This window comes from Scyliorhinus canicula, chromosome 5 (assembly GCF_902713615.1).
Source record: "Scyliorhinus canicula chromosome 5, sScyCan1.1, whole genome shotgun sequence".
Classification (NCBI taxonomy): domain Eukaryota; kingdom Metazoa; phylum Chordata; class Chondrichthyes; order Carcharhiniformes; family Scyliorhinidae; genus Scyliorhinus; species Scyliorhinus canicula.
In genome coordinates this window covers 202,526,587-202,545,208 of record NC_052150.1, presented here as the reverse complement: position 1 = coordinate 202,545,208, position 18,622 = coordinate 202,526,587, and the positions used below count along the sequence as shown (strand labels likewise).

The window sequence follows — 18,622 nt, the reverse complement described above, 5'->3', positions numbered from 1 at the left end:
CCTCTTTACTACCCTCTGACTTCCTGCATTGATTCCCATCCCCCTGCCACTTTTGTTTAAACCCTCCCCAACAGCGCTAGCAAACAACCCCCCTAGGACATTGGTTCCTGTCCTGCCCAGGTGTAGTCCGTCCGATTTGTAATGATCCCACCTCTCCAAAAAACGGTTCCAATGTCCCAAAAATCTGAATCCTCCCTCCTGCACCATCTCTCAAGCCACACATTCATCCTGTCTATCCTGTCATTCGTACTCTGACTAGCACGTGGCACTGGTAGCATACTTTTTAGTTTATTTCCTAACTCCCTAAATTCAGAATGTAGGACCTCATCCCATTTTTAATCTATGTTGTTGGTGTCTATATGCACCACGACAGCTGGATGTTCACCCTCCCCTTTTAGAATGTCCTGCAGCCACTATAAGACATCCAGGACCCTTGCACCTGGGAGGCAACATACCTTCATCGAGACTCGTTTGCATCCGCAGAAACGCCTGTCTACTCGCCTTACAATCAAATCCCCTATCACCATACCTCTACTACTCTTTTTCTGCCGATCTGCGCAGCAGAGCCAGCCACAGTGCCATGAACCTGGCTACTGCTCCCTTCCCCTGGTGAGCCATCTCACTCAACAGTATCCAAAACTGTGGACCTGTTTTGGAAGGAAATGACCGCAGGGGACCCCTGCACTGCCTTCCTACTCTTCCTCTGTCTGGTGGTCACCCATTTCCTACCTACCTCAGTGCACTTTATCTGCGGTGTGACCAACTCGCTAAACATGCCAGCCATGACGTCCTCAGCATCATGGATGATCCAAAGTGAGTCCATCCGCAGCTCAAGAGCCGTCAAGCAGTCGAACAGGAGCTGCAGGTGGACACACTTCTTGCACGTGAAGGAGCCAGGGACAGTGAACGTGTCCCTGCGCTCTCACATCGCACACGAGGAGCATGACATGGTTCTGAGATCTCCTGCCATGTCTAAACCCTTAAATTAACTTACAACAACAACTACAATGCCATGGGAAAACTGAAAGGAAAAACAACTCACCAGTCACCAGCCAATCATAGAATTTACAGTGCATAAGGAGGCCATTCGGCCCATCGAGTCGGCACCGGCTCTTGGAAAGAGCACCCTACCCAAGGTCAACACCTCCACCCTATCCCCATAACCCAGTAACCCCACCCAACACTAAGGGCAATTTTGGACACTAAGGGGAATTTATCATGGCCAATCCACCTAACCTGAACATCTTTGGACTGTGGGAGGAAACCGGAGCACCCGGAGGAAACCTACGCATACACGGGGAGGATGTGCAGACTCCGCACAGACAGTGACCCAATCGAACCTGGGCCGCTGGAGCTGTGAAGCAATTGTGCTATCCACAATGCTACCGTGCTGCCCAATCACTTACTTGCTGGTCGAGGTGACTGAGTCTGGCTTGCTACCCTCTAGAAAGTGTGAGAAAATCCACAAAACAAAACTCTTACCTGACAAAATGTGGCTCAGAATCTACTCCGGTGAGCCTACGAATGAAAGGGTTAAGGACATGAGTCACCTCATTTATAGAGAACCACTTACCTTCTCAGATTGCACTCCAGATTTCACCTGTTCAGCTCTTCTCCCAATATGAAGGGCTTGTCACCTGCAGCAGGGCAAGGCCACTCACTGGAAGTTTGAGTGTAATAAATCAAGGATTCAAAGGCACCTCCTCCCCACCTAGCTTTAAATTCCCAGCTCCCAAACTCACTCTTCGATGTGTCTCACCCTGGCTGTGTCCGCTGGCCACTTGAAGGAAGAAAGTGCAGGAATAGCTCATTCAAAGATCTAACACTGCAATAAGGGTGAAATGCCCCCCTTCTGTGCAGAATGATTCTCTGATTCTAAGAGGTCATTTGAGTGTTAGGTTATTCAGGCCTTGGCAAGAAAACACCTGGACAACTGCGTACAATTTTGGTCTCCTGATTTAAAAACAAATGACTTGCATGTATATAGTGCTTTTCACTACCGCTGAATATCATAAAACGCTTTCAGCTAGATAAATACTTTGAAGTTTAGTCACTGTTATAGGGAACACAGCTGTCAGTTTACACAACCACAAACAGTAATGGCAGACCTTACTAGATAATCTGTTTTTGTGAAGTAGATTGAGGAATAAATTTTGGACAGATCACCAGGGATAACTCCACTGCTATTCTTCATAATTGTGCCACTAATTCCACGAGGTCCACCTGAGAAAGCGGACAGGCGTCCGTTTAACGTTTCAACCAAGAAAAAGCAAAAAAAGAGTAAAAGGTAAAGTTGCCATAGTCCCAGATGACCTTTGGATTTGCAACAAGCATTCGACAAGGTGCCACAAAAAGGCTGCTGCATAAGATAAAGGTGCACAGGGTTACGGGTAATGTATCAGCATGAATAGAGGATTAGTTAACTAACAGAAAGTAAAGAGTGGGGATAAATGGGTGTTTTCCTGGTTGGCGAACAATGGCTAGTGGTGTGCCTTGGGGATCAGTGTTGGGACCGTAATTGTTTACAATTTACATAGATGATTTGGAGTTGGGAACTGATTGTAATGTGTTAAAGTTTGCAGATGACACTAAGGTGAGTGGTAGAGCAAAATGTGCAGAGGACACAGTCTGCAGAGGGATATGGATAGTTTAAATCAGTGGGCAAGGGTCTGGCAGACCGAGTACAATGTTGGTAAAAGTGAGGTCAAAGAGTCCCTTTATACCCATCTTTCCCATATAACTGTCTAAATGCTTTTTAAAAGACAAAATTGTACCCATCTCTACTACTGCCTCTGGCAGCTCGTTCCAGACACTCACCACCCTCTGTATGAAGAAATAGCCTGGTGGGGGGGACACACCACCAAGGAGAGAAACCAGGGGGGAAATAGGAGCGGCAACTGTGGGATACGGTGGACATAACGACAGGGTGTTGGGAAGAACTTTAGACTGGCTTCAACATGCCAATTATGGAAACGTGGAACAAGATGGAACCGTAAGCAGCCACTTTGAAGAGTCCCTGAACAAAGGGAAATCCTGGAGTGCAGGGGCTCACCAACATGGCGTACACAGTTAGTGGCCATGTTGGGTGGCCCCTGGATCAAGGGAAACCCCGGAGTGCAGGGGCCGGCCTCATGGTGAATACGGTGATTAGAGCCATTTTTGTTGACCCCAGAACAAAGGGAAACCTCAGAGTGCAGGGGCGCATCCACAAGGTAAGTAAGGTTGATCCCACAGGAGGGGTGAGGGGGGGGGGGCAACAAACCCCCACATCAGAATAGTTACCTGGAACGTCAAGGGACTTAACAGCCTAGTGAAAAGAGCTAGAGTTTTCACCCTCTTGAAAAGTATGAAAGCCAACATAGTTTTCCTCCAAGGAATGCACTTGACTGCGGGTAAGAAAGGGATGGGTGGGACAGATGTACCATTCACATTGCAGGACGAGGGCTAGGAGGGGTTGCCATATTACTGAGCAAGAGGACAGCATTTAACGTGACAAAGGTGGTCTGTAGACCCAGGGGGATGGTACATCATGGTCAGCAGTGTCCTCGATGGGGCACCAGTGATCCTGCTAAACGTGTATGCTCCATAAGACCATAAGACATAGGAGTGGAAGTAAGGCCATTCGGCCCATCGAGTCCACTCCACCATTCAATCATGGTTGATTTCAACTCCATTTACCCGCTCTCTCCCCATAGCCCTTAATTCCTCGAGAAATCAAGAATTTATCAATTTCTGTCTTAAAGACACTCAATGTCCCGGCCTCCACCGCCCTCTGTGGCAATGAATTCCACAGACCTACCACTCTCTGGCTGAAGAAATTTCTCCTCATCTCTGTTCTAAAGTGACTCCCTTTTATTCTAAGGCTGTGCCCCCGCGTCCTAGTCTCCCATGCTAATGGAAACAACTTCCCTACGTCCATCCTATCCAAGCCATTCATTATCTTGTACGTTTCTATTAGATCTCCCCTCAACCTCCTAAACTCCAATGAATATAATCCCACGATCCTCAGACGTTCATCGTATGTTAGGCCTACCATTCCTGGGATCATCCGTGTGAATCTCCGCTGGACCCGCTCCAGTGCCAGTATGTCCTTCCTGAGGTATGGGGCCCAAAATTGCTCACAGTATTCTAAATGGGGCCTAACTAGTGCTTTATAAAACCTCAGAAGTACATCCCTGCTTTTATATTCCAAGCCTCTTGAGATAAATGACAACATTACATTTTCTTTCTTAATTACGGACTCAACCTGCAAGTTTACCTTTAGAGAATCCTGGACTAGGACTCCCAAGTCCCTTTGCACTTTAGCATTATGAATTTTGTCACCGTTTAGAAAATAGTCCATGCCTCTATTCTTTTTTCCAAAGTGCAAGACCTCGCACTTGCCCACGTTGAATTTCATCAGCCACTTCTTGGACCATTCTCCTAAACTGTCTAAATCTTTCTGCAGCCTCCCCACCTCCTCAATACTACCTGCCCCTCCACCTATCTTTGTATCATCGGCAAACTTGGCCAGAATGCCCCCAGTCCCGTCATCTAGATCGTTAATATATAAAGAGAACAGCTGTGGCCCCAACACTGAACCCTGCGGGACACCACTTGTCACCGGTTGCCATTCCGAAAAAGAACCTTTTATCCCAACTCTCTGCCTTCTGTCTGACAGCTAATCATCAATCCATGTTAGTACCTTGCCTCGAATACCATGGGCCCTTATTTTACTCAGCAGTCTCCCGTGAGGCACCTTGTCAAAGGCCTTTTGGAAGTCAAGATAGATAACATCCATTGGCTCTCCTTGGTCTAACCTATTTGTTATCTCTTCAAAGAACTCTAACAGGTTTGTCAGGCACGACCTCCCCTTACTAAATCCATGCTGACTTGTCCTAATCCGACCCTGCACTTCCAAGAATTTAGAAATCTCATCCTTAACGATGGATTCTAGAATTTTGCCAACAACCGAGGTTAGGCTAATTGGCCTATAATTTTCCATCTTTTTTCTTGTTCCCTTCTTGAACAGGGGGGTTACAACAGCGATTTTCCAATCCTCTGGGACTTTCCCTGATTCCAGTGACTTTTGAAAGATCATAACTAACGCCTCCACTATTTCTTCAGCTATCTCCTTTAGAACTCTAGGATGTAGCCCATCTGGGCCCGGAGATTTATCAATTTTCAGACCTTTTAGTTTCTCTAGCACCTTCTCCTTTGTGATGGCAACCATATTCAACTCTGCCCCCTGACTTTCCTGAATTGTTGGGATATTACTCATGTCTTCTACTGTGAAGACTGACGCAAAGTACTTATTAAGTTCCTCAGCTATTTCCTTGTCTCCCATCACTAGATTACCAGCGTCATTTTGGAGCGGCCCAATGTCTACTTTTGCCTCCCGTTTGTTTTTAATGTATTTAAAGAAACTTTTACTATCATTCCTAATGTTACTGGCTAGCCTACCTTCATATTTGATCCTCTCCTTCCTTATTTCTCTCTTTGTTATCCTCTGTTTGTTTTTGTAGCCTTCCCAATCTTCTGACTTCCCACTACTCTTTGCCACATTATAGGCTCTCTCTTTTGCCTTGATGCATTCCCTGACTTCCTTTGTCAGCCATGGCTGCCTAATCCTCCCTCTGATAACCTTTCTTTTCTTTGGGATGAACCTCTGCACTGTGTCCTCAATTACTCCCAGAAACTCCTGCCATTGCTGTTCTACTGTCTTTCCCACTAGGCTCTGCTTCCAGTCGATTTTCGTCAGTTCCTCCCTCATGCGCCTGTAATTACCTTTATTTAACTGTAAAACCTTTACATCTGATTCTACCTTCTTTCTTTCAAATTGCAGACTGAATTCTACCATATTATGATCACTGCTTCCTAAGTGTTCCCTTACTTTAAGATCTTTTATCAATTCTGGCTCATTACATAACACTAAGTCCAGAATAGCCTGTTCCCTCGTGGGCTCCATCACAAGCTGTTCCAAAAAGCCATCCTATAAACATTCAATGAATTCCCTTTCTTTGGGTCCACTGGCAACATTATTTACCCAGTCCACCTGCATATTGAAGTCCCCCATGATCACTGTGACCTTGCCTTTCTGACATGCCCTTTCTATTTCGTGGTGCATTTTGTGCCCCTGGTCCTGACCACTGTCAGGAGGCCTGTACATAACTCCCATTATGGTTTTTTTGCCTTTGTGGTTCCTCAACTCTACCCACACAGACTCCACATCGTCTGACCCTATGTCGTTTAGTGCTATTGATTTAATTTCATTTCTAATTAACAAGGCAACCCCGCCCCCTCTACCCACCTCTCTGTCTTTTCGATAGGTTGTAAATCCCTGGATGTTTAACTGCCAGTCCTGAACCCCCTGCAACCACGTCTCTGTGATGCCTACCACATCATACCTGCCAGTCACAATCTGGGCCACAAGCTCATCTACCTTGTTCCGTACACTGCGTGCATTTAAATATAGCACCTTTAATTCCCTATTGACTGTCCCTTTTTGTTTTCTTAGTGTGGTGGACCTTGGTTTACTGAGCCTTTCCATACACTGTGTCATATTTTGTGAGATGGGGACTATCGTAACCTCTCCTGAGCTCTGTCTTTTCGTGATTTTTTGTAATCCTAAGCAGCTACGCTTCCCACTGATTCCTTCACCTCTTGGTTCCCTGACTTTCCCTTCCCCCCCCCCCAATCTCTAGTTTAAAGTCCTATTGACCACCCTATTTACTCTTTTCGCCAGAACACTGGTCCCAGCTCGGTTCAGGTGGAGACCATCCCAACGGTATAGGTCCCCCCTGTCCCAAAACTGATGCCCGTGTCCCATGAAAAGGAACCCCTCTTTCCCACACCACTCTTTCAGCCACGTGTTAACTTCCCTTATTCTTGCTTCCCTATGCCAATTTGCACGTGGCTCGGGCAGTAATCCGGAGATTATGACCCTTGAGGACCTGTTTTTTAATTTGAATCCTAACTCTTTATAATCTCTAAACAGGTCCTCTTTCCTAGACTTGCCTAAGTTGTTGGTACCGACATGGACCACAACAACTGGATCCTCCCCCTCCCTCTCCAATATCCTTTCAAGCCGGTCAGAGATGTCCCGCACCCTAGCACCGGGCAGGCAACATACCATGCGGGACCCAACTGGGATGACACGGAATTTGTAAAGAAGACCATGGAGGAAATATCCGACATAGATACACATTGACTGATCACGGGAGGGGACTTTAACTGATGGCAAGTCAAACCCCAAAGCAGGGAAAACAGCGAACATGGCGAGAGAATTAAGCACATTTATGGAGCAGCTGGGGGTGATGGACCCATCAAGGTTCATGCACCTGGGTGAGAATAAGTTCTCATTTTTAATTTTTTTTGCAAGTACACAAGGTCTATAACCATATTGACTTCTTTGTAGTGGGGAAATTAGTGCTTCCAGAAATAACAGAGCAGAATACTCGCGATCGTAATTTCTGACCATACTTCACATTACATGGATTTTTTACATGCCCAATGGCCCCATGGAGGCTGGACACAGCCCTCCAGGCCAACAAGGTATTCTGCTAAAAAACATCACAGGTCATAGACAAGTATATTACTAATAAGCAGAACGGGAAGGTCTAGCCCGCCACCTTCTGGGAGGCGCAGAAGATTGTGATCAGAGGAGAGATTATCATCCACAAGACACGTAGAGACAAGGAAGAGAGGGCAGCAAGGCAACAACCAATCGACTCCAATCCGTAGGTAGACAGAAGATAATCAGAGGCCCTGACTGTAGAACTTCTGTCGCGAGGAAAAAGCTACAAATGGACTTTAACCTGCTATCCATCAGGAAAGCCATGCACCAACTACGCCAGACACGGGGAACCTTCAATGAACACGGAGATGAGGCTAACCACCTGCTGGCTCACCAGCTGAGAAAGCAGGCAGCCATGAGGGAGATAGCAAAGGTGAAAGATAGCAAAGGCGGACTGGTAGCCAATCCAAAAAAGGTCAAATAAGCGTTCAAGGCCTACACCTCTGACCCCCGACAGGGACTTGGGGATGAAACTGTTCCTCGATGGACTGCACATGCCAGTCATTTGGGATGATAGGAGGAGGTGGCTGGAAGCACCACGAGAACTGGGAGAGGTCACACAAAGCATCATTTTCATGCAGGTGGAGAAGGCATCGGGACCCGACGGGTTCCCAGCCGATATCTACAAAGAATTTGCGACAGCGCTGGCCCCGCACCTACGGAAGATGTTCACAGACTCGCTGGCAAAGGGCACCTTGCCTCCAACGCTAACATAAGCCATGATATCGCTGATAACCAAAAAAGACAAAGACCCAACCGAATGCGGATTCTATAGACCCATTTCATTGCACAATGTGGATGCGAAAATAATCGCAAAAACCCTGGATAAGCGACTGAAGAACTGCTTACCAGAGGTGGTCGCAGAAGACCAGACAGGTTTTGTTAAGGGTAGTTAACAGCAAACATCAGGGGCGGGATTCTCCAACCCCCCCTGCCGGGTCAGAGAATCGCCCGGGGCCGGCGTCAAGTCCGCCCCCGCCGTGTCCCGAATTCTCCGCCCCCCGAGAGTCGGCAGGGGCAGGAATTGCGGCGGTCGACGGGCCCCCCGTGGCGATTCTCCGGTCCGTGATGGGCCGAAGTCCCGCCGCTGACTAGCCTCTCCCACCACCGTGGATTAAACCACCTCTCTTACCGGCAGGATTGGCAGCGCAGGCGGGCGCCAGGGTCCTGGGGGGGGGGGGGGCACGTGGCAATCTGACACCAGGAGCTGCCCCCACAGTGGCCTGGCCCGTAATCGGGGCCCACTGATCAACGGGCGGGCCTGTGCTGTGGGGGCACTCTTTTTCTTCCGCCTTCGCCATGGTCTTCACCATGGCGGAAGTGGAAGAGACCCTTCCCCTGCGCATGCGCCGGTATGACGTCAGCAGCCGCTGATGCTCCGGTGCATGCGCGGACTTACGCCGGCCAGCGAAGTCCTTTCGGCCCCCGCTGGCGTGGCGCCAAAGGCCGTTCACGCCAGCCAGTGGAGTGGGAACCACTCTGGCACAGACCTAGCCCCTCAATGTGAAGGCTTAGCCCCTAAAGGTGCGGAGACTTCCGCAGCTTTGGGGCGGCCCGATGCCGGAGTAGTTCACGCCACTCCAACACGCCGGAGGCCCCCGCCCCGCCGGGTAGGGGAGAATCTCGGCTCAGGTGTCTGCTAAACATGACAATGACCCCATCCGGGGAGAGAGCACCAGAGTTGATCACCTCCATGGATGCAGAAAAGGCCTTAGACAGAGTTGAGTGGAAGTTCTTCATCGAAGTTCGAGAACAATTTGGTCTGCACAACGCCCCCATGCGAGAGTACGGACCAACACCACCAACTCTGAATACTTCCAGAGCCATTGTGCCGCCATTGCATTTGCAGCATTTTGCCTTTATTTTAAGAATAACTGTACCATATTTTTAATTTTCATCTGTATTTTTTCCAACTAATTGTAAATATTTGAGTTTTTTGTTACAATTCTAGTTCAAAAGTCTGTTTTGGAAAGGACACACACCATCACCATTGATGGACAAAGCATTCAACTCTCAGTAACTCCGTACAGTGGTAAACAGGAAAATTCCAAAGATGATGTGCAGGAAGTTTCCTCACCAGTAAGTATAAACTCCATGTAATAGATAGTCATTACAAAGTTCCATTGCCATTTAATGACTGGAATTCAGACATTCCGCGTGCTATTAGATTTTATTAATGCATTTTAAAGGAAAGTACAAAGTCTTGAATTTCAATTTGTCAATTGCAGTACAGGAAAACACATTGGTTCTAAGCCTCAACTAAATGCATTTATTAATAAACGTTTAAGAGTCTGAGAGTTGATAAGATCCTTGTCCCTGGGAGTTGGGGATTTTCTGGTGCTGTGTATTAAGTTTAATATCAGAAATCCATGTGCTGCCGTAATGAATTGTTATGCTAATGTTTGATCTCTCTGGACAACTAAAATAAGTAATTAATCATGTTGGATACTCTAAGACATGTGTACATTGCAACAATGTGGACTAAATTCAAGAGATTGAATTTCCCCTTGGGATACTGTCCCAAATTAGATGGCATACAGTAAAAGTGTAAAATATGAGGGGAGGCTGACTGATGGGCTTTGTCCGACTGCTGAAGAGGACAGCTGTAGGCTTTCCCTGAGATTAAATACTCCAAAGACAGTAGCCCCAGACACAGAGCTGCCATCCAGAGGCCAGTGCAGGGCAAGGAGGATAATGGAGGACGATGGGTCAACGGCAAAGGACAGTGGCTTTCCATGAGACCCCCTTCCCGATACCCTCAATCACCAACTCAGTGTCTTTGAACAAGAGGCTCATTCCTTGGAATTAGCGAGTAACCCTGCACAGCTTTGTGTGGAGAGGCCTCCCACCAGCTGCTGAATTATTACCAGCAGCAGTGGGATGAGGCCCTTAAATCTGCATTAATGAGTCACTTAAGGGTCTTAATTAGCAGTGGGACTGTCCCTCAGTGGCCTTAATTGGGGTGGAGACAGAAAGGTGATTAGGTCCCCACACACCACCCATTTGCCCAATTAAGTGTCCTCACTGCAAACTTGCCACGAGCGGGAGCATTGAATGCTATTCCTGGAGTGGGACTTGACCCCATAACCTTCTGAATCAGAGAAAAAGTGCCACCAATGAAGCCACGGCTGACATAAACAGCAGTGCAACTCATTTTACAGAATCTTTCCCCCAAACACACAGGGCGTGATTCTCCCAAAACGGGAGAAATCGTAAGGCTGGCGTCAAACCCGGGCGGGTTTGACGCCAGCGCGCCCCTTCCCGACCGGGAACCGATTCTGGTCCCCGGTCGGGGCTAGCAGCCCAACGCCGTAAGCTCCGGCATCACGGGCTTAACGAATTTCGTTAAGCCCGCTTGCCGGAGTTAGCGCCGGCTGACGCGTCATATGACGTCAGCCGCGCATGCGCGCATTGGAAGACTCCAACCCGCGCATGCGCGGATGACGTCATCGCGTATTTGCGCGAAACCAGCGCATGCGCGGGCCGGGATGCCCCTCAGCCGCCCCGCGAATGGATACTGCGGGGCGGCGGAAGGAGAAATAGTGCGCGGGCATCGGGCCCGCTGCCCGCGATCGGTGCCCACCGATCGCGGGCCCATGGCACCCTTGGCACGGCCGTGGTACTGCCGTGCCAATCGGTACCATGGTTATAAAAAGCGAGTTGTTCCCGCCGTTTTTACGAACGGCCAGACCAGGTGTGTTTGCCGTTCGTAAAAACAGTGTAAAGGGCTGGGACTTCGGCCCATCTATCAGCTGTGAATCGCTGCCGGCTGTAAAAAAACGGCGGCAGCGATTCGTGTCGGGAGTTGGGCGGGGGGGAGGGAGAATAGCGGGAGGGCGGGAAAAATGTCGGGAAGGCCCTCCCGCTATTCTCCGACCCGTCGTGGGGGGCGGAGAATCGCGCCCACAATGATTAGTGACTTTCAGGAGGATCCATCAACAGGGCCCTCTCCCCACACCTTCCACTCCTGTTGGCTGGTGAGATTATGCTTGAGTTTCCAGCTGTTCCAAATGGAAAGAGGAGGAGGGAGCATGGCAGATGCACCATAAGACCACCAAAAGCTTGCTCCTCCGGATCATCCCCTGAACCTTGTCATGGTTGGATCAATTATCAAGTTCAGCAGATGATGACAAAACCTAGTGTCAAGGTTAGAATTACATCTTTGTGAAAATTCTTGGCCAATAATATCTTTACAGAATATACTTTGATTGCCCTTTTATACTGTGGATGGGCACTCTCACCCATTAAGTTTTTCTAATGATTAATTAATTTTTAATTTCAGGTCAAAAAAGATTCTACTTGTACCTCTGAAGGTAAGAGAGAATGCTCGTCAGTGTTTATCCACCTTAACTTTAAGTTCTTGGAAATCAAAGAGGCAGAAGATAATTTTTTAAAATTTTAATCTTGTATATATATTACATAGTCAATGGTTGGTGAAGGTATTACACAGGTGGGTTTCTGAGTCATTTTTTGCTCCAAACATCACTTGGACACAAGTTCCAACCAAAATGGTATCAGGAAGTCATTAAGAGATTCTGTAACTAATTTGTACAGATAACTAAATTAGTAGATGACTGGTATCCAGTATATGTTGGTCAGAATTTGATAAAGTTACACTTTGGAAGCTCTTTATGGAGGGAATTGTCTTGGAAGCAAATGGAAGAGCAAAAAGAAAACAATTGGGAAAGGTGGCCATCTACATAGGAAGGGAATGATTAGCAGGGAAAGAGACATTGAGAGGGACAGTGGAGGTCAGGAAAGGTGGGATGGCAATTGTGAGGAAAGTGTGGTTGTGAAGAGCGGACTAGTGGTCCATGGAAAGAGCACTGGTTAAGTTAAATGCAAGATCACGTTCCCCTGAAAGCAGCCAGCCAAAGATAAGAACATAAGAACGAGGTGCAGGAGTAGGCCATCTGGCCCCTCGAGCCTGCTCCGCCATCCAATGAGATCATGGCTGATCTTTTGTGGACTCAGCTCCACTTTCCAGCCTGAACACCATAACCCTTAATCCCTTTATTCTCAAAAAACTATCTATCTCTATCTTAAAAGCATTTAATGAAGGAGCCTCTACTGCTTCACTGGGCAAGGAATTCCATAGATTCACAACCCTTTGGTGAAGAAGTTCCTCCTAAACTCAGTCCTAAATCCACTTCCTCTTATTTTGAGGCTATGCCCCCTAGTTCTGCTTTCACCCGCCAGTGGAAACAACCTGCCCGCATCTATCCTATCTATTCCCTTCATAATTTTATATGTTTCTATAAGATCCCCCCTCTTGCTTCTAAATTCCAACGAGTACAGTCCCAGTCTACTCAACCTCTTTCGTAATCCAACCCCTTCAGCTCTGGGATTAACCTAGTGAATCTCTTCTGCACACCCTCCAGTGCCAGTACGCCCCTTCTCAAGTAAGGAGACCAAAACTGAACACAATACGCCAGGTGTGGCCTCACTAGCACCTTGTACAATTACAGCATAACCTCCCTAGTCTTAAACTCCATCCCTCTAACAATGAAGGACAAAATTCCATTTGCCTTCTTAATCACCTGTTGCACCTGTAAACCAACTTTTTGCGACTCATGCACTAGCATACCCAGGTCTCTCTGCACAGCAGCATGCTTTAATATTTTATCATTTAAATAATAATCCCGTTTGCTGTTATTCCTACCAAAATGGATAACCTCACATTTTCAACATTGTATTCCATCTACCAGACCCTAAGCCCATTCACTTAACCTATCCAAATCCCTCTGCAGACTTCCAGTATCCTCTGCACTTTTCGCTTTACCACTCATCTTAGTGTCGTCTGCAAACTTGGACACATTGCCCTTGGTCCCCAACTCCAAATCATCCAAGTAAATTGTGAACAATTGTGGGCCCAACACTGATCCCTGAGGGACATCAGTAGCTACTGATTGCCAACCAGAGAAACATCCATTAATCCCCACTCTTTGCTTTCTATTAATTAACCAATCCTCTATCCATGCTACTACTTTACTCTTAATGCCATGCATCTTTATCTTATGCAGCAACCTTTTGTGTGGCACCTTGTCAAAGGCTTTCTGGAAATCCAGACATACCACATCCATTGGCTCCCCGTTATCTACTGCACTGGTAATGTCCTCACAAAATTCCACTAAATTAGTGAGGCACGACCTGCCCTTTATGAACCCATGCTGCGTCTGCCCAATGGGACAATTTCTATCCAGATGCCTCGCTATTTCTTCCTTGATGATAGATTCCAGCATCTTCCCTACTACCGAAGTTAAGCTCACTGGCCTATAATTACCCGCTCTCTGCCTACCTCCTTTTTTAAACAGTGGTGTCACATTTGCTAATTTCCAGTCCACCGGGACCACCCCAGAGTCTCGTGAATTTTGGTAAATTATCACTAATGCATTTGCAATTTCCCTAGCCATCTCTTTTCGTACTCTGGGATGCATTCCATCAGGGCCAGGAGACTTGTCTACTGTTAGCCCCATTAGCTTGCCCATCACTACCTCCTTAGTGATAACAATCATGTCAAGGTCCTCACCTGTCATAGCCTCATTTCTATCCGTCACTGGCATGTTATTTGTGTCTTCCACTGTGAAGACCGACCCAAAAAACCTGTTCAGTTCCTCAGCCATTTCCTCATCTCCCATTGTTAAAACTCCCTTCTCATCCTCTAAAGTACCAATATTTACCTTAGCCACTCTTTTTTGTTTTATATATTTGCAGAAGCTTTTACTGTCTGTTTTTATATTCTGAGCAAGTTTACTCTCATAATCTATCTTACTCTTCTTTATAGCTTTTTAAATAGCTTTCTGTTGCCCCCTAAAGATTTCCCAATCCTCTAGTCTCCCACTAATCTTTGCCACTTTGTGAACCCTCATTTAGGGAAGACTGAGTTTGAAAAGCAGGTTTCAAGCAAGCACAAAGTTCTTTATTTGCCATTTATTTGCATGTGCAAAGAGATGTCCTTTTTCCGGCATGAACCTGGATGGTTCTTGACTGTCTTTACTATTACTTTATCGCATATTGGATACTGTGATGTCTGTTGTACGCCTGTCAAACCAGCACTCGGTCAGCCATCAACCACCCCCGCCCCCCACCCGGCCGAATTCTTACCCACACGAGGGTGTAAAGTCATTGCTCCTTCAACATCATCTTGTAGACCCTGATATTGTTATCTCGTTCCGGGCCTATTTTTTAGGCACAAGGTTGAGACATTAGATGGATCTCTGCTGGTAGCTTATACTTGGATTATGATGTTGGACAGAAATATTTTTCAATCCTGTTTCCTCAAAAGAATGTACATGTGCACATACCGGGAATATGCATTTGGACTGTTACGTCTTCAGTGTTTTGTTTCAACTGTTACTCTTTTCTTTTTAAAGAACTTAGAGTTTCCCGCAGTATTGTACAGGATGAAAGTAATGAGCAAAGTGATCTTATGAACTCACGTCGAATTTGTATTGAACTGCAAAATGAGGAATTTGATCCTGAACACTTCAGCTGTTACATCGAATGCTGCAGTGGCACCACCTCTTTCCAGGTTTTACACACCAATGAAACTTCAATTTTTATTGTGGAATTTACAGATAACATAGGTAAGATTTAAGTGTATAAAGGACAATTGCACAACCTAAATCACTTCTGTAATGAAAGTTTCCCTTGAAGCTATTGAGTCATGTCATTTAAATGTTTCACACCTGGAAAGGAAGGGTTGGACAGGGACATCCATGGAATTTTAAAAATGCTGTCAAATTTAAAGGGGTGCAGTCATTTTCAAGGTAAGAGGCTGTTATTGGAGAAAGAATGATGAACTCTAAAAATGATACAGAGGTAGCAGGTTTCAAAAAAAGCAATCTGAAGAGATAGATAATGAATGGGTGAGGTTGGGTGGGCAAACATAAGAACTAGGAGCAGGAGTAGGCTATCTGGCCCTTCGAGCCTGCTCCGCCATTCAATGAGATTATGGCTGATCTTTTGTGGATTCAGCTCCTCTTTCCTACCCGAACACCATAATCCTTTATTGCTTTATTCTTCAGAAAACTACCTATATTTATCTTGAAAACATTTAATGAAGGAGCCTCAACTGCTTCACTGGGCAGGGAATTCCATAGATAGCGATTTTCATTTCATTTCATTTTCACAACCCTTTGGGTGAAGAAGTTCCTCCTAAACTCAGTCCTAAATCTACTTCCCCTTATTTTGAGACTATGCCCCCTAGTTCTGCTTTCACCCGCCAGTCTAAACAACCTCCCTGCATCTATCCTATCTATTCCATTCATAATTATATATGTTTCTATAATATCCCCCCTCTTCCTTCTAAATTCCAACGAGTACAGTCCCAGTCTACTCAACCTCTCCTCGTAATCCATCCCCCTCAACTCTGGGATTAACCTAGTGAATCTCCTCTGCACGCCCTCCAGCGCCAGTACGTTCTTTCTCAGATCAGGAGACCAAAATTGAATACAATGCTCCAGGTGTGGCTTCATTAACACCTTATACAGTTGCAGCATAACCTCCAAACAATGGAGGCACAAACGTTAGGAGTGGCCAGAATTTAGTTGAGGCAGCAGTGCTCTTGCATAGAATCCTGAAGGATAATTGCTTTCTTTCTTCCTTCAGTCAGTGGGAACTGAGATCTCATTTTACCGATTGCAACTCAAGTGGCTGCCATCTCTATTAAGAATGGTTATCCTCTGCCAGGACCTACCAGTTAATTAGAAGGCAACAGGTCAGCAGATTCAGCGGTGCCTCTGGGAGGGTGGCCATTGCTAGGTCAGCACCAAGAGGAAAAGTATGTGCTTTTTCATCTTTCAAGGACTTCAAATTGGACATGTTGCTGCAAACAATTAACCAATGCTGCATTGTGCACAGTTGCAATGGTGATAGTAAAGGATACAACAGTGGATTTCATGAAAAAAATTGTTGAATGTCTGTCAATTGAAAATATAATAAGTCAGTAAAGTCGCCATAGTCCCAGATGACCATAGGCCGCTTTCTGCTTTGAGGGGGGGAGAGTTCACTGGTGTTGATTTAACCTGAGGATTACCACACCTCTGGCAAGGGGAAAAGTTGAGAAGGCGGCCCATACATGAATAACTTCAGCCGATATGGGAGTTGAAAATATAGGTAACTGGTGAGACGACATTCTGAGTGTTATGTAAAGCATTAGTCTCCTCATTGAAGAAAGGGTGCAAAAATATTACAAGTGGTTCAGAGAAGATTTACTGGACTATTACAAGGAAATGGACAACTTTTCTTATGAGGAATGGTTGGGCAGGCAAGGTTTGCATCCTTAGAAGCATAGAAAATAGGAGAATAAGGAGGCCGTTCAGCCCTTCGTGCCTGCTCTGTAATTCATTATAATCATGGCTGACCATCCTACTTAATAGCCTAATCCCACTTTCCTCCATATCCTTTGACCCCCTTCGCCATAAGTATTTTTTTTAACTGCTTCTTGAAAACATACAATGTTTTGGTCTCAACTACTTCCTGTGGTAACGAATTCCACAGGCCAACCAATCTCTGGTGAAGAAATTTCTCCTCATCTCTGTCCTAAATTATCTACCCCGTATCCTCAGACTGTGAACCCTGGTTCTGGACACACCCACCATCGCGAACTTCCTTTCTGTATCTACCCTGTCTAGTCTTGTTAGAATTTTATAGGTTTCTATGAGATCCTACTCATTCATCCTGGATGAGCTCTTTGATCTTCAGGGGCTGGTTTAGCACAGAACTAAATCGCTGGCTTTTAAAGCAGACCTAGGCAGGCCAGCAGCACGGTTCAATTCCCGTACCAGCCTCCCTGAACAGGCGCCGGAATGTGGCTTTTCACAGTAACTTCATTTGAAGGCTACTTGTGACAATAAGCGATTTTCATTTTCATTTTCTTAACTCCAGCGAATACAGTCCTAACCAATTTAATCTCTCCTCTTACATCTGTCCTGCCATCTCAGGAATCTGTCTGGTAAACCTTCACTGCACTCCCACTATAACATCCTTCCTCAGACAAGGAGACCAAAACTGCACACAATATTCCAGGTGTGGCCTCACCAAGGCCCTGTATAAATGCAGCAAGACATCCCTGCTCCTGTATTAGAATACTCTCGCTATGAAGGCCAACATACCATTTGCCTTCTTTACTGCTTGCTGTACCAGCAGCTTACCTTCAGTGACTTGTGTAGAAGGACACCCAGGTCTCATTGCACATTCCCCTCTCATAATTTTTCCAAAATGGATAACCTTGCATTTCTCCAAATTATCCTACGTCTGCCATTCATTTGCCCACTCACTCAACTTGTCCAAATCACACTGAAGGATCTCTGCATCCACCTCACAGCTCACTATCCCACCCAGCTTGGTATCATCTGCAAATGTGGAGATATTACAGGTTGGTCCCTCATCTAAATCATTAATATATATTGTGAATAACTGGCCCCCACTAGTCACTGCTCTCCAATTTGGAAAAGACCCATTAATTCCCACTCTTTGTTTCCTATCTACAAACCAATTTTCTATCCATCTCAATGCGCTACCTCTAATCCCATGCACTTTACTTTTACACACTAATCTCTTATGCTGGACTTTGTCAAAAGCCTTATGAAAATCCAAATATACCACATCCACTGGCTTCTCCTTGTCAACTCTACCTCAAAGAATTCCAGTAAATTTGTCAAGCATGATTTCCCCTTCATAAATCCATGCTGACCCTGACCATTCTTGCCACTATTTTCTCAGTGCTCTGTTATAAAATCTTTGATAATGGATTCTAGAACTTCCTCACTACCAACGTCAGGCTTACTGGTCCATAATTCCCAGTTTTTTCTCTACCTCCCTTTTTAAATAGTAGAATTACATTCGGTACCCTCCAATCTGCAGGAACTGTTCCAGAGTCTATAGAATCCTGGAAGAGGACCACCAATGCATCCACTATTTACCAAGCCACTTCCTTGTGGCACGGTAGCACAATGGTTAGTACTGTTGCTTTTTAGAGCCAGGTTCCCAGGTTTGATTTTCGCTTGGGTCACTGTCTCCTCATGTCTGCGTGGGTTTCCTCCAGATGTTCACATTTCCTCCTAC

At 46.1% G+C, this 18,622-nt stretch overlaps 1 protein-coding gene across 2 annotated transcripts in view; it reads left to right on the top strand.

Annotated features, from left to right (window-relative positions):
* The window catches only part of LOC119966523 (protein mono-ADP-ribosyltransferase PARP14-like), a 152,591-nt gene that overhangs the window by 26,905 nt on the left and 107,064 nt on the right, over window positions 1-18,622 (top strand). Inside the window, exons 2-4 of one of the 2 annotated variants that reach the window (XM_038798364.1) lie at window positions 9,507-9,634; window positions 11,838-11,868; window positions 14,929-15,141. In XM_038798364.1, coding sequence (XP_038654292.1) covers window positions 9,507-9,634; window positions 11,838-11,868; window positions 14,929-15,141 — 372 coding nt within the window. Of the gene's footprint in view, window positions 1-9,506; window positions 9,635-11,837; window positions 11,869-14,928; window positions 15,142-18,622 lie in introns of those variants that run through there. The other variant, XM_038798365.1, reaches the window with a different exon arrangement.